Raw genomic sequence first — 12918 nt, 5'->3', positions numbered from 1 at the left:
TATTGCTTTTGACGTGGATTTTCTACTTCTGAGAAGAGATAATTGTTTTTGGCGCTCTCCTATTGGTCAAAATTCGGTTTAGATGTGCTTCATTTGATTCACACTTACTGTAAATCGTAATATTGTTATAAAAAGTCATAATATGAACGCTACGTAACGGTACGATTTTATTGCTTTTGACAGGGTACCCTTGAATTTAGCACATTAAACACAAGTAGCACATTCATTTTATTCGGTCAACAGGATAATGTAAAGCCAGGTATGAAAACTATTTATAATTCAATAAAACTTTGATCTCACATGTGTTTCTAACATCAATTAAAAAATAATTATCACACAAATAAAAAAATTAAGATACTGATTCTCTTTACAGTGGTGATAAATGAAATCAAAAACTAAGTGCATTCTTTTGCCTCAATACACCTTAAGGTATCTAGGTAAGAAATCATACAATATTATAATACTTATTTGGTATTGCTGAGCAAATCGTCAATGCTCCAATCCGACAACTCCATATCACTGTTTGTACTATTCAACACTGGAGTCTTCATAGAAGATCTTGCAACTGGCACAGGATGCGGAGTATTATCTTTCGTTGACGTTTTATTCACATTCTCTTGCAACTTGGCAGATTGAACGCTCTTCGCTTGAAAAAATGTTTCTATACTACCTACTGGCGGTTTAACCTGACCACGAGAAATCAACTGACTCTCGATGGATGCTGCAATCTCAGCTATCTTCGGACTTTGCTTAGTGCTCAAGTGAATAACATCCTCATCCATGACTATTTTCCTATAAAACCAACAACCAATCATTACAATAAAGTATTGAACTTGCCTATAAGTATAATTAAGACATACTTGTTTAATAAGTCATCGGATGCATTGTCCATTGAAGTACTATCAGACTCATCGACACTCATAGATTCTATTTTATTTGCTTCCAAATCAAAATATACCTTCTTCTTAATTAACGAGCTATTAGACGAGACATTTTTAAGCACACCTTTTGGTGATGCTGTTAAAATATTATCTTCAGAAAACGACTTCCTTCTTAGTACGTCTTTAGGACTACTATCAAACAAATCGTTAGTCATGATACTATCGATTGAAGAAGTTTCTTCAATAATATCGGATACCGATTCATTCGTTGATTTTGAAAATCGTCCGGTACTTTGAAGTTGATCTTTAGATTCACCTTAAAAAAAAAATTGTTAATTAAAATTTCAATAACATATAACAATTTATAATACCTGTATTATTAACAATAGTATTTTCTACAATTCTTGTTAACGTCGGTTTTTTAATAGGCGAAGAGAGAATATTGTCAATACTACTTTTAGGCGTATGTGAAATTACTTTGGTTACAATCATTTTGCCATTTTTATTTTTTTCTTCATCAGAACTTGAAGTGGATTCTGAATCATAACTCGAATCGAGTTTCTTCTTTAAATCTATTTTTTTATTTTCTTTATCTCTGTCTTCACTGACAATATTCTTAGTCTCCATCATTGCTAGAATTGATCTTGCACTCAATTTATTACTATTAGAAGACTGATCAGACCTCGGACTACTAAATTGGTAGTCGTCCGATTTCCGCGTTCTGTTGAACACTTCTTTTTTAGCAAAATTCGCTAAATTTTCAGTTGATTTAGAAATTCGAGCTGCTTTGCTCTTCATGTTACTTATTAAAGAACTCATTATTCCAAGATTACTTTTAGTATCACTTTGCGTTAAATTCAGCCTTTGATCAGTATTATTTGGCTGCAATCTTTGATTGAGACTTTTCAATACATGTTTTTCGATTTTCTTGTATCCTTTGTATTTCTGTAAAACATAAAAAGCCCATAATTAATTTATAATTTACAAGAAAAATTAAAATAATTTTAATATAAAAGTTATTAATTCAATTTTTATTTTTTGATAAAATTCTGATAGCGTTATATAACTTTAAATAACGTTTACAAAGTAAAAGCTTTAATCAACATTTATAACTTATAGTATTACTTGATTAATAAAATCTAATTCTGTTTATTCTACTAACAAATCTAATGTAGAAGGCAACAAGAAGCTGCTACTTAATTTGTATTTCAAAGATATTTTTAGATGAGCATATGAAAAAAAGCATCAATAAAAATCAGATTACCTTTGACGTCAAATTCTTTTTATTTTGTATTCCTTCTAAATATAACTTGTATTTATCTGTGGATATAGCTTTTTCATTAGAAGGTATACCTAAACTGTGCAGTCTTTTATTTACCATTTGCACAAAGTCCATTTTCAAAGCTTTGGTGATCTTTGGAGATACAGTTTGCGGAGTACTATAAGGAAATTTAAATTAATATTAATAACATTTCCATCATTATTAGTAAATTTTTTTAAAATTACCTTTTAGTTATATGTTCTTTTTCATCTTCACTATCACTTTTACACTGTTTAATACTAGACTTTTTAATTTGTGTAATATCATGTTTTTTACTATCAATTTTATGTTGTCTTTTATTTAACTTACTATCAATTAATTGTTGTTTTTGTATGTTAATCTTATGTGGTTTTAGACTTATAGGATTTTTGGCTAAAAGTATTCTATTATCGGATGAGGTCTGATCTGAAGAATCTTCTTTATTCGATAGACTTTTCCTCCGTATTGAAGAACTATATGGTCTTTTTTTAATTATAGGTTTTGAAGCTATAATTTCCTCATCAGTAGTTTCATTCTTTTCTTTATAAGGAGGTAATGTTTCCTGACTGGTAAGAATTTGTAAACTATTTGCATTCTTTAATTTGTTATCTTTTAAATCAGCTGGTACTTTTGATATTAACTTGTTAGTATCATCAGCAACTTTAGTTAGCATTTTAGCATGCTGTATCGAAGTTTCCATCTGTTCTTGAGCCTTATTTTCCAATAAATCAATTTTAGATTGATAATGTTGATATACATTCTGTGACTTACCAATGTAGGTCATAACGTTTGATTTCAATTCTTCTATTACTTGCAAATGCCCCACTTCTAGAGCCTGTAGTTTATTTTCCCAAAACTTTTCTTGATTATTTATCTGCGATTTCAACTCATTGAGATTACTAAATGACTGAAATTGCAAAAAGTTATTAATCTGTACACTTTATATAATAAATTAAAAAACCGACCTTTTCTAATAAATCTTCTTTAATGGATTTCAATTCATCTGCTTGTTTATATATTTCGTTGGATATGATTGACAACCTATCATCATTTTTAGTCTCCATGCTTTTATCGAGTGTTTCTAATTTGTCTCTAATCATATTAATATTCTTAAATAATTCTTCCTTTAATACTTTAATTTGATTTTCATTCTTTGAATCTTCTTCGCTCTTCCACTTCTTAAATAACTCTAGCATGTTTTCCATTTTAGTGTCTCCATTTGAGTTGGTCTCTATTTGTTCATCAATGTTTTTCTTGAAGCTCTTCTCCGGAGATTCAATATCTTCCTTTTGTATGTTAATTTCAGTAACGACACTGCTCTTTTCGATGGACTGACACATTTTTTCAGTAGCGTTAAGTCTGTCTTTCAATTCTTTAATCTCTAAAGAAAATTTGTCTCTAGGAGAATATTTATCATCAGACGAATCATTCTTATGTGCAATATAATCCGCATGCCGTCTTGTAATATGCGATTGTAGATAGAAATGATTTAAGAACAACTTATCACAGTGCAAACATTTGTTTATCAATAGTTTATCTTCTCTCATAACACTATGAGAATTATTTATACTTAATTGTTTCAAAATATTTGTTAATTCACCATAATTAGTGTCTCTTCTCCTTCGCTTGCGTGTTTTATTTTGCATATTTTTCATTTCTTCAACTCTGTTATTCAATTCCTTCTTTAAAATCATATTCTCCTAAAATAAAATTATATTTTAATAAAGTGACTCAATGCTATTTAATTTCAATAATTTCAACATCACCTGTGTTACTTCTCTAATTTCCGACTTTAATGCCATCGCAATTAAATCCAAATGTCGTCTACATTGAAGCAAATATTCTATAGACAATTGACTCAATCTGAATAGTTTAACAAAACCGTTATCTAAAATTTGTACATTAAATTCCGACTCTAAATGACAGTTTAAAACCTAAATACCAAATAAAATAAAAATACGTATAAATGAAAGGAAAAAAATAAAGCTCAGTTTTAAAAAAAATACATACTTCAAAAATATGTGCGTCTACAGTTCCGAAATCTCTCTCTTTAATTAATTTGCTTATATCTATTACTCCTGAGATGAATTACAAGTATGAATTAATAATATACATTATATGCAATAGTTGTTTGACATATGTTTCAAAAATATTGTTTACTTATATCGCTCCAATTTATTGAACTGTTGGGTTTGTCAGTATCAAACGTAAATCCTGATTCTCTTATTAGTTTTGGAAAATCATAAGAATAAGGCACTGTCATATTATACTTTCAGGAATGTTGTAGATGTCCAATTTTAATGTAAACAGAACTACTGTGTCATGTTTGCACTTTGGTTGCTTAGCAACACCACTTTGATTGTTACAGTAATATGATAGGAGCATTATACAAATGTTGTTTAACGAAATTCATTAAATAAATTAAAATCTATAACAAAGCAAAAATTTGTAAAAGTAAAAGTAAATAAAAAATACTTTTTAAGGGGTCGTTCATATATAACATCACAACAAAGTGAGGGAGGTTTGATCATTATATCAATGATTAGTAGATAGAAGAAGCTCTATTCTATCTACTTCTTTCTATAAAATGTAACGTCATAAACGAACAAAATAAAAACTCATTTTAATCTAATAATAAAAGTTTGGTTTTGTTTAGGTTTCGATAAGCGATGTCACAGGTTTTTCGTGAGATTTTAAACCCCCACCCGTCGACCTATGTCACAGAAGCAAAATTATTTTATATTAAATATATTTTACATAAATATTTCTGGAAAAATCATTCATGCCCTTTATTAAAATATTTTTAACTGTTTCTATAAAAATATGCCTTTTTCAATTAAACAATGGGTTATCTAACCTTCTAACGTATTAATTCTTATACTAATGCCACGTGCCACATACAGGGCTCAGTCGTTATGCGACCGTAATGCCAAGAGCCACTTACGAGGCCTTTACAGAATCTGTTACTTACGCTACGAAATAATATTACAATACTATTTCGGTAAGTAATCACCTATGGAGAAACCTTTAAAATTATTACCGCTTTAATAGCTGTGTTAAAAATATCTAAGACGAATGTGTTTTTTACAATGTCGCTAAAGTTCCCAATAGCAACTTGCACTTTTTAAATATATGAAACGTAATTTTTAATAACAAATGATAATTGGTGTAGAACTTGACTAAAACTTTTTTTGTTTCGTAAAGGTTAAAATGTGGACAGTAAGGGGTATATATCTTTTTTTAATTCCAAAAATAGCTTGTATTGGGATTGTGTACTACAAAAGATACCGTGGCACGAAAACGGTTAATGAGACAAAATTTCCAATGGACTAACTTTTCAAATTGGATCGATATCTATTTATATAGTGTTTGTGCTACTTCGTCACATGCTTTTATTTGGAGTTGTCAAACGTCCTGATTAATCGGGATTGTCACCGTTGTAAAGTATCGTGTTTACAACTATTTAGAAAAATAAAAGGGGAAAATGTCAATTATAGAGGTTCTAGACTTTATCAAAAATTTTTTACCTATTCAAGTTAAGCAGATTTTAAATACATGCAAAGAGAACGGAATAGTTTCAAAAGAACTAATTGATGGATTTAATAAGTATGCCAGAATAGACTGCTAAGCAATCGCATGTTTTTCTATATGGCAACTTTATTTAGCGTAATGTCAAGAGCGTGTATAATTTTTGAGGTTATATTGTTGAGTGACGAGTGCGTTAATTTGATATGTACAACCGGTGACATCCATAATGGATGAAGTACGCTGCTCGAAATGCAGACGAGAAGTGTGGCGAATCGCAAAATGGCCACTGACGACCGCTCACGGTAAGAGCTTAGACGAAGAACAAATAAGTTCCCACACTTCGTGTACCTTCGAACGCTGGCACACCACTCAAGTCTACAACGATGGAGAAAGCTCACCAGAATGGGTTCTCAGCGCCCTAGAAGAGGGTCAGTATCTCTCAGGACGACTCAAATGCGTATGCGGCATCGCACTTGGAAGATTCGACTTCGTATCTGGCAGACGCTGCGCTTGTGATGTAGCCCAATTACCTCCCATACAATTAGATTCTAAGAAACTCGATTTTGTTCAAAAGTGTAAATGAATTAATAAAAGACTTGATTTTTATAAAACGCAGTTTTATTGTTAATTTAGGTATATTATATAAATATATAATATAGGCGATCCTCTCCAGATGTTCCGTTCATTCGTTAACATTCTATTCGTCCTTGGCGACGTCTCCCTTTCCTCCTCTGATTCTGCCGGTTCTTCTGGCGGCGATGAGACCGATCTTACGACCGGCTGATGTGCCTCGCTTGACGGTAGATGCCTTACCTGTAATTAAATAAAAATTTGATATGAAAATGTGGCATGTTTTTTTATGTTTTAAGATAATATAAATATAGCAAATTCAAAGAGAAACATGATAAAAAGGTAACAGAATAAATCCCCATATGTTCAACAAATAGAAAATAACCTAGTAGTGGTTTAGTTCCAATATGTAACAGATATTTAGATTTTTTGATGGAACTAAGGAATTATAGTATATGTCATCTAGCGATGATGCAATGAATCTTTAAATACTGTTCATATTATTTAAAAATATGCATTTTTATTGTTGCATCGCACTTAATGGCATAGCATATTATTAAAACTTAGCTGGTTGATAAATAATGATAGTTTTCCCTCAATATTCACAAACACATTGAAGTCAATTAGCAAGACTACGGTCAGTATAAAAATTAGAGTGGGATTTAAATAAATAAAAAATAAATATAAATTCATTTTATGGAACTATTATTTTATATATTGCTCATTTAAATTGTCCTCTAAAAATTACAAGGAAAATGTCCCTCTTCTAATAAGTTATTCTAATTGTGATGAAATAAAATTATCAATCAGCTTTTGAGATTTTCTTGCTAGCAACTAAATACCCATAATAAAAATTCTTTGGTAGCTAGGTAGATTGTTATATAATTTATATTTCTAGTGTAGCTTAAATGTGATCACAGATCTAAATTGATATTACAAAAGGCATTGAGAATATTAAGGGCAAACCCAACAAATACAGTTATTACAGGATATTGAGGACCAACCAAATTCGTGAGTCTAACCTGGCAATATTAGAAAATAGAAAATCACGTATTTTGTATCGAGTGACAACTGCAATCAATTTCAATCCAGTTTCACCCTTCGTCAAAATATTAATCTATATATATGTAAAAAAAAAGCTTTTGGCCTACTATCTTTGTAATTCTGTTAATTGGCATAAGGAACGAAATACTATAGTTACTGGTGAATATAATGAAGGATGCCCTTAGAGTGAAACACAGAAAAGCTGTCCCGAGAAATAATTCATTTATTTATTGTAAATCTATTATTGCAACTCCGTAACACACAATCAACCATTACTAAATAAGGAGTGATATGACATTAGACTGAAATCATGCATGATCTAGCTCGATTTATTTGAATTATTCATCTGTGAGATTAGGAAAAACTAGGAAAACCTAATTCATGATTATCGATTAAAATTATAATTAAATAATAAGCACTAATTCCGAACTTCCAGATGAATAGATTCTGAAAAACACTAGGGTCCATATGGGATTCGAACCCAGGTATTTCTGTAATTAGTCACTGACTGACATCATTGGTCTATCGTGTGCGGAATGAGGTTATTACATGATTATGTATCAGTGTACACTGGTTGATGCAAAGAATACTATTCCAATAAGTCAGATCTTGGTTGTAAAACCAATTGATATTGAAGGGTTAGAAACTGTTGGACCATGCTAAAGATAATTCTTGATGACATGATAAACATGTCAACGTAATCAAATTTACAACATTCGTGATAAATTGATCCAAATACCCCACTCAAGTGCTTTAAGTTAAAAAAAGTTTCACACAAAATTAGATGTTATAAGTTACGAAATTATTTTAGTTTCATTTTATTTTTTAAACACTAGATTTATGGAACCCGTCAAATTGACAGGTTTCTGATTTGATTTGTATCACAGTATTTTTTCTGGGTTTTTTATATTCAAACAATGCAAATATATTAACAATATTTTTATCGGAAACTTACTTTTGAAAATCTGGTCACTACACACCTATTTTTAATGACATCTGTCAAATTGAAGGGTTCATAAACGTAATTCTAGTGTTAATTAATCTATAATGAACGTCATCTGAACTTATTATAATGCATTAGTACAGTTAATATTTAGTACTGAATGGAATTACACGTATTTGATACTGGATTATCCGGAAATAGTTTCATTTTATTTACCCAAGCTTTAGTAGTGTTTATTTGTAAATGGGATCGAGGACAGAAATTGGGTTCAAAACAACCCCATTCAAATTCGAATATTAATCATTTGGAAATAAGTATATTTATTTATAACTTATACCATAAATTCTTTAAATATTCTAGTTCAATAAATTAAAGTGACTAAAAGTTAATGAAGTTTAAGTGGATTTTTTTAGTATTCAATTTATTGGGGTATATCAATCAATACCCCAATGAAATAAATTACAATAAATGTTAGCTATATATAATAAAAACATCATATTAATGAAATTTTGGGGTTCAAATGTGCCCCATTTAGGGATGGAAAGCTTAAAATCATTATATGAAATTATTTTTAAAGTATTGGAAATAAATTTATATTATAAACTATATTTTTATTAATTTGAACGAGCGATATATTAAATAATTGTTCCATAAAACGAATTGTATGTGCATTACTATTGGTCAGAACAGTGAACACCTTAAGTATTTATATTAATGCACATCTTTTAAAATAATTCCCTGTTAAATAGCACCCTTAATTTAATCCTGATTAATCAACGTAGTGATAACAAAATAAGAATACCCCTATTATTGGCCATGTAATGTCACCACCGCTTTTTACTATGTTACTCTTTGAGATTAGAGGAATATTACTATGTATTGTCTTGAAAATCAGACCAAAACTTTTATTTATCATTAATAACGTTACTTACCAATATGTTGGTGATTACCACCACCATGAGGATGCTCCACAGGGTTCATAGCAACACCACGCACCTTAGGCCAGCAGTTACGCTTAACCTTGTATTTGTGGTAAGCACGACCAGCTTTCAATACGGGTTTATCTACACGACCACCTCCAGCGACGATACCTATCATAGCAATATATTAAAAATCCATTCTGTATCGCATTTATATCGCAACGTTCGATCGACACTCACCAACCATAGCCCTGTTGTTAGAAGGCATGACTTTCTTAGCGCCTGATGGCAACTTGATACGGGTTTTGGAAGTTTCTGGGTTGTGAGCGATGACGGTAGCGTAGTTTCCGGAAGCGCGCGCGAGCCGACCACGGTCGCCGGTCTTCTCTTCCAAATTGCAAACGATCGTACCTTCGGGCATCGATCCTACTGGCATTACATTTCCTATAACAAGAACGATTAGAACGAACCGTCGATTCTATTTCAATAAGATAAAAATGAAAAATACAAACCGATTTGGAGGGTTGCTTTCTTTCCGCAGTATAAGAACTGTCCGGTGTACATTCCTTCGGGAGCGATAAAGAGCTCCTTACGCGTCTTGAACTTGTAAGGATCACGGAAGTGCACGACGGCCAAAGGGGCGCCTCTACCGGGGTCATGGATGATATCCTAAACAAGACGGGCGCATGAATTATAAGACATCACACCATAATATCATTTAGTGTAAAAATAACATACCCTCACGACTCCCTTAATGTAACCGTGACGTTCGGCATAATCGAGCGAACGCAATTTAGGCGCTCCCTTGCGTTTTTTAGTGTGCGCTACGAACACGGAACCGGCACCTTTACGCTGTGCGCGAATTACGCGACCCATTTTGCTGGATCTAACCAAAAAATAAAACATATAGGTTAAGGTCGTGTTTCACATATTTTATACACGAAAGTAACGCCAAATAATAATAATCTATAGAACGTCGAATTATAATGGACAATTAAGCATTATAAAGCGATTATTCGACATCTTTCAACGTCAGCCACATATTAAAAAACATTTATGATATACACACAGATCGTTCACGATATTTTTCGCGAAAAATCGTTTAAAATCGACAAATGATTGTTGTGGTCGATTGGATAAGTTTTAAAACGTGGATGACCTGTTATTGTAGCGATATTTTCGGATTTTACGGAGATCTGTCAGGTGAAAACTTACCACGCGCACCAGAGACAAGCGAGAAAGGCCGGTTAATGGACAACGAGCTGCTCGAGTCGACAAACCATAGACAATATTTTTTCCCTCAATTATATTTGATATTGATACAAAAAAAAACAATTATAAGAACAGATTTCAAATACAGGTAAAACTAAAACAAAAGACAAATTAAAATATTAAAGTATTTACTGGTGTTGGGGTAATCCCGAACACCCCTTTTGATTACTCAAATTTTTAATGTTTGCATTAATTACTATAAACATAGTAAAATAATATAAATCAGTGCCTTATATTCATATATATATAACGTAGGTTTTCGTGTCAAATATAATCGGTTATCATATGCCTATAGCGCTCACCATTGTGTGTTACAGTCCGACCTTCATTGTTTTCCAAAAAATTAGGCACAATAAGCCTCATCAGAGAAGAAGATTTTATATAAAAAATCAGAATCAACTTCCTGCTGCTTTAACACTCAATCTCCGTAAATTCTTCGCTGTCTATTGTATCTGGGTTTCAGTTTTTGTGTTAACTGAATTTATATAGGTGTGGGTGCAAGTCTAGATTCAAAATTTGCCGAAGAGAGTCACGAGAAAGGCTCAAAAACCGCGAACGCCGATGAATCGACAATTCCGGGTCTTCAATTACACTTATACTTACAGCACCAATATTCCCGGTTTAACAGATGTCACGATGATGGACAGGCCTTATCCTATCTCCAACGCTTCCACTCTATTCTATGCTTACTCAAAAGAAGATTACTTTTGCCGTTTACAAGAGCAACCCATATATTACTCCGCCGCCAAATAAATATTTAGCTATCGGAAATTGACATTTAAATAATACGCGATATGAATTCCCACAGAAATAGAGATCGCCATTCTTTAACGCATACTCTTCACAACTGCTCTATTTTTCCATTTTCACACCCATGCGTGCAACTGAATCTGATTTATATCCATAAATTTGAACACATGCTTAATTAATAATGAAAAAATGCGTTTTATATTTTCACGATATGAATTAGCAATTCTACAATATAAGACAACATATTTAAATGACGAATATAATATAACAGGTAAAATCCAAAAATTTTGAAGGAATTCAACGCAGAAATTTTGGAGATGGGCGGTCTTGCGTGTCGCGTATAAACAATTAAATACAATCACATTACCTTATAAAATATATAGTATGTATTTATATGCTTATTGACATTATATTACACACCCTCCACTCGGCGCCAGTTGACCACACGCTGGAGCAACGCCGATTAAAGTGTGGGAGACTCGGGACCACTTGAGGGTTCAAAACCCAGAACCCCAAGGGGAAGCTAACTTGATACATCTATCAGAGGTAGCTTCCTAAGGGACTACCGCATGACGAATAAAGCACTGCAAATACTTGTTACCAGTAGGCGAATGGGCTCAGCAGAGAAGGTTGAGAGCCAAATCTGGTTCGGAGGAAGCCCGCGACTTCTAAGGACGAAATGCAGAGATGCAGGGAAAAATATTAGCTATAAAAGCAATAGTCCCAGGTGTAATCAGGAAAGCGTTGCCTAGTAACAAGTCGAGAGAAATACTACTAAACTCTTATAAAATACCGTAGTACTACGGGGGGTGGTCCCCGCTCAGCCGGCCCTTAAAAGCCGGTTGCCACCCAAGGGTTGGTCTCGTAGGGCCCCAGTACTGGTAACGGGAGTGGTGCACGCAATGGATTATGCGTAGTTCATCACACCCTCCACTACCATCAGCGTTGCCAATAATCGATTCTTATTTAAGGAAAATGTAGAAAATCTATTAGGTATTTTTTTTGTATATTAATTATTTAAATATATATAATTTTGTATTATAAAATTAACATTGCGATTGTAATATAAGAGTTTCTGTGTAAATACGGCTTCGGCCAGTCTTTAAGTTATAATTATCCATTTCTTAGGAATTGCTCAGAATAATTTAACCTGAATAAAATATTATATTTATAATCAGTCCTTCATCACAATCTTACGTAATTTTCTGAGCTCGAACCGAAACCGCTGGGTTCGACAAGGATTCCAATTTCCCATCTTATTTTACGTAAATGATACATAACAGATTATTTTCATAACGACGTATATTATTAAACATTTATAAATAACCAATATCCAACCATCAAAAATGTTATATAATCACAATGATGATAAATTTAATTTCGTCGATTAAGTAATAGAGAACAATGTCAGCAATAGAATAGAGTTGAAAATAAACTCTGAAGGCTTATGGTATGGTGTTATACATTACACAACTTGGTCACGTTGCAGGTGGCGTGGGTTAATAGTACTTGCGTAACCAACTTGAAAAAAATATTTATTCTATTAATAGAGCATAAAATGTAAAATGTTTATTTTTAATATTAAGATTGTTAGGAACAATATAACATAATAACCAAAAGAAATACCAATAACAACTAACTTTAATGCACATTTGATATTATCGGAAAAAGTATACATAAGTACATAAAAGTAGTATAAATTAACCAAAA

General features: G+C 32.1%; 2 protein-coding genes across 3 annotated transcripts; both read right to left on the bottom strand.

Annotated features, from left to right (window-relative positions):
- Positions 1 to 464: 464 nt before the first annotated feature.
- DZIP1 (DAZ interacting zinc finger protein 1) lies at positions 465 to 4500 on the bottom strand. The gene is made up of 9 exons (XM_088195853.1): positions 4342 to 4500; positions 4192 to 4259; positions 3948 to 4115; positions 3147 to 3881; positions 2388 to 3088; positions 2146 to 2320; positions 1253 to 1826; positions 834 to 1197; positions 465 to 792 (listed from the first exon to the last, which is right to left on the bottom strand). Exons 1-9 carry the CDS (start codon positions 4442 to 4444, stop codon positions 465 to 467), a joined length of 3216 nt encoding a protein of 1071 aa, XP_088051979.1. The 5' UTR covers positions 4445 to 4500.
- A 1809-nt stretch (positions 4501 to 6309) lies between these two features.
- On the bottom strand, positions 6310 to 10427 carry RpL8 (ribosomal protein L8). Of its 2 annotated transcripts, none has more exons than XM_088194026.1 (6): positions 10346 to 10427; positions 9925 to 10072; positions 9699 to 9855; positions 9427 to 9630; positions 9199 to 9357; positions 6310 to 6522 (listed from the first exon to the last, which is right to left on the bottom strand). In XM_088194026.1, the coding sequence occupies exons 2-6, from the start codon at positions 10060 to 10062 to the stop codon at positions 6407 to 6409; spliced, it is 774 nt and encodes a 257-aa protein (XP_088050152.1). In that variant the 5' UTR covers positions 10063 to 10072; positions 10346 to 10427; the 3' UTR covers positions 6310 to 6406. The 2 variants fall into 2 exon arrangements, with proteins under 2 accessions (XP_088050152.1, XP_088050151.1); XM_088194025.1 differs by having other exon boundaries at positions 10402 to 10427.
- Between the last annotated feature and the right edge of the window lie 2491 nt (positions 10428 to 12918).

Source organism: Plectrocnemia conspersa, unplaced genomic scaffold (genome assembly GCF_051122295.1).
Source record: "Plectrocnemia conspersa isolate PC_06_02 unplaced genomic scaffold, ASM5112229v1 ptg000010l, whole genome shotgun sequence".
Classification (NCBI taxonomy): Eukaryota; Metazoa; Arthropoda; class Insecta; order Trichoptera; family Polycentropodidae; genus Plectrocnemia; species Plectrocnemia conspersa.
The sequence above is the reverse complement of the archived record's forward strand: the minus strand, read 5'-3'. Positions and strand labels throughout refer to the sequence as shown.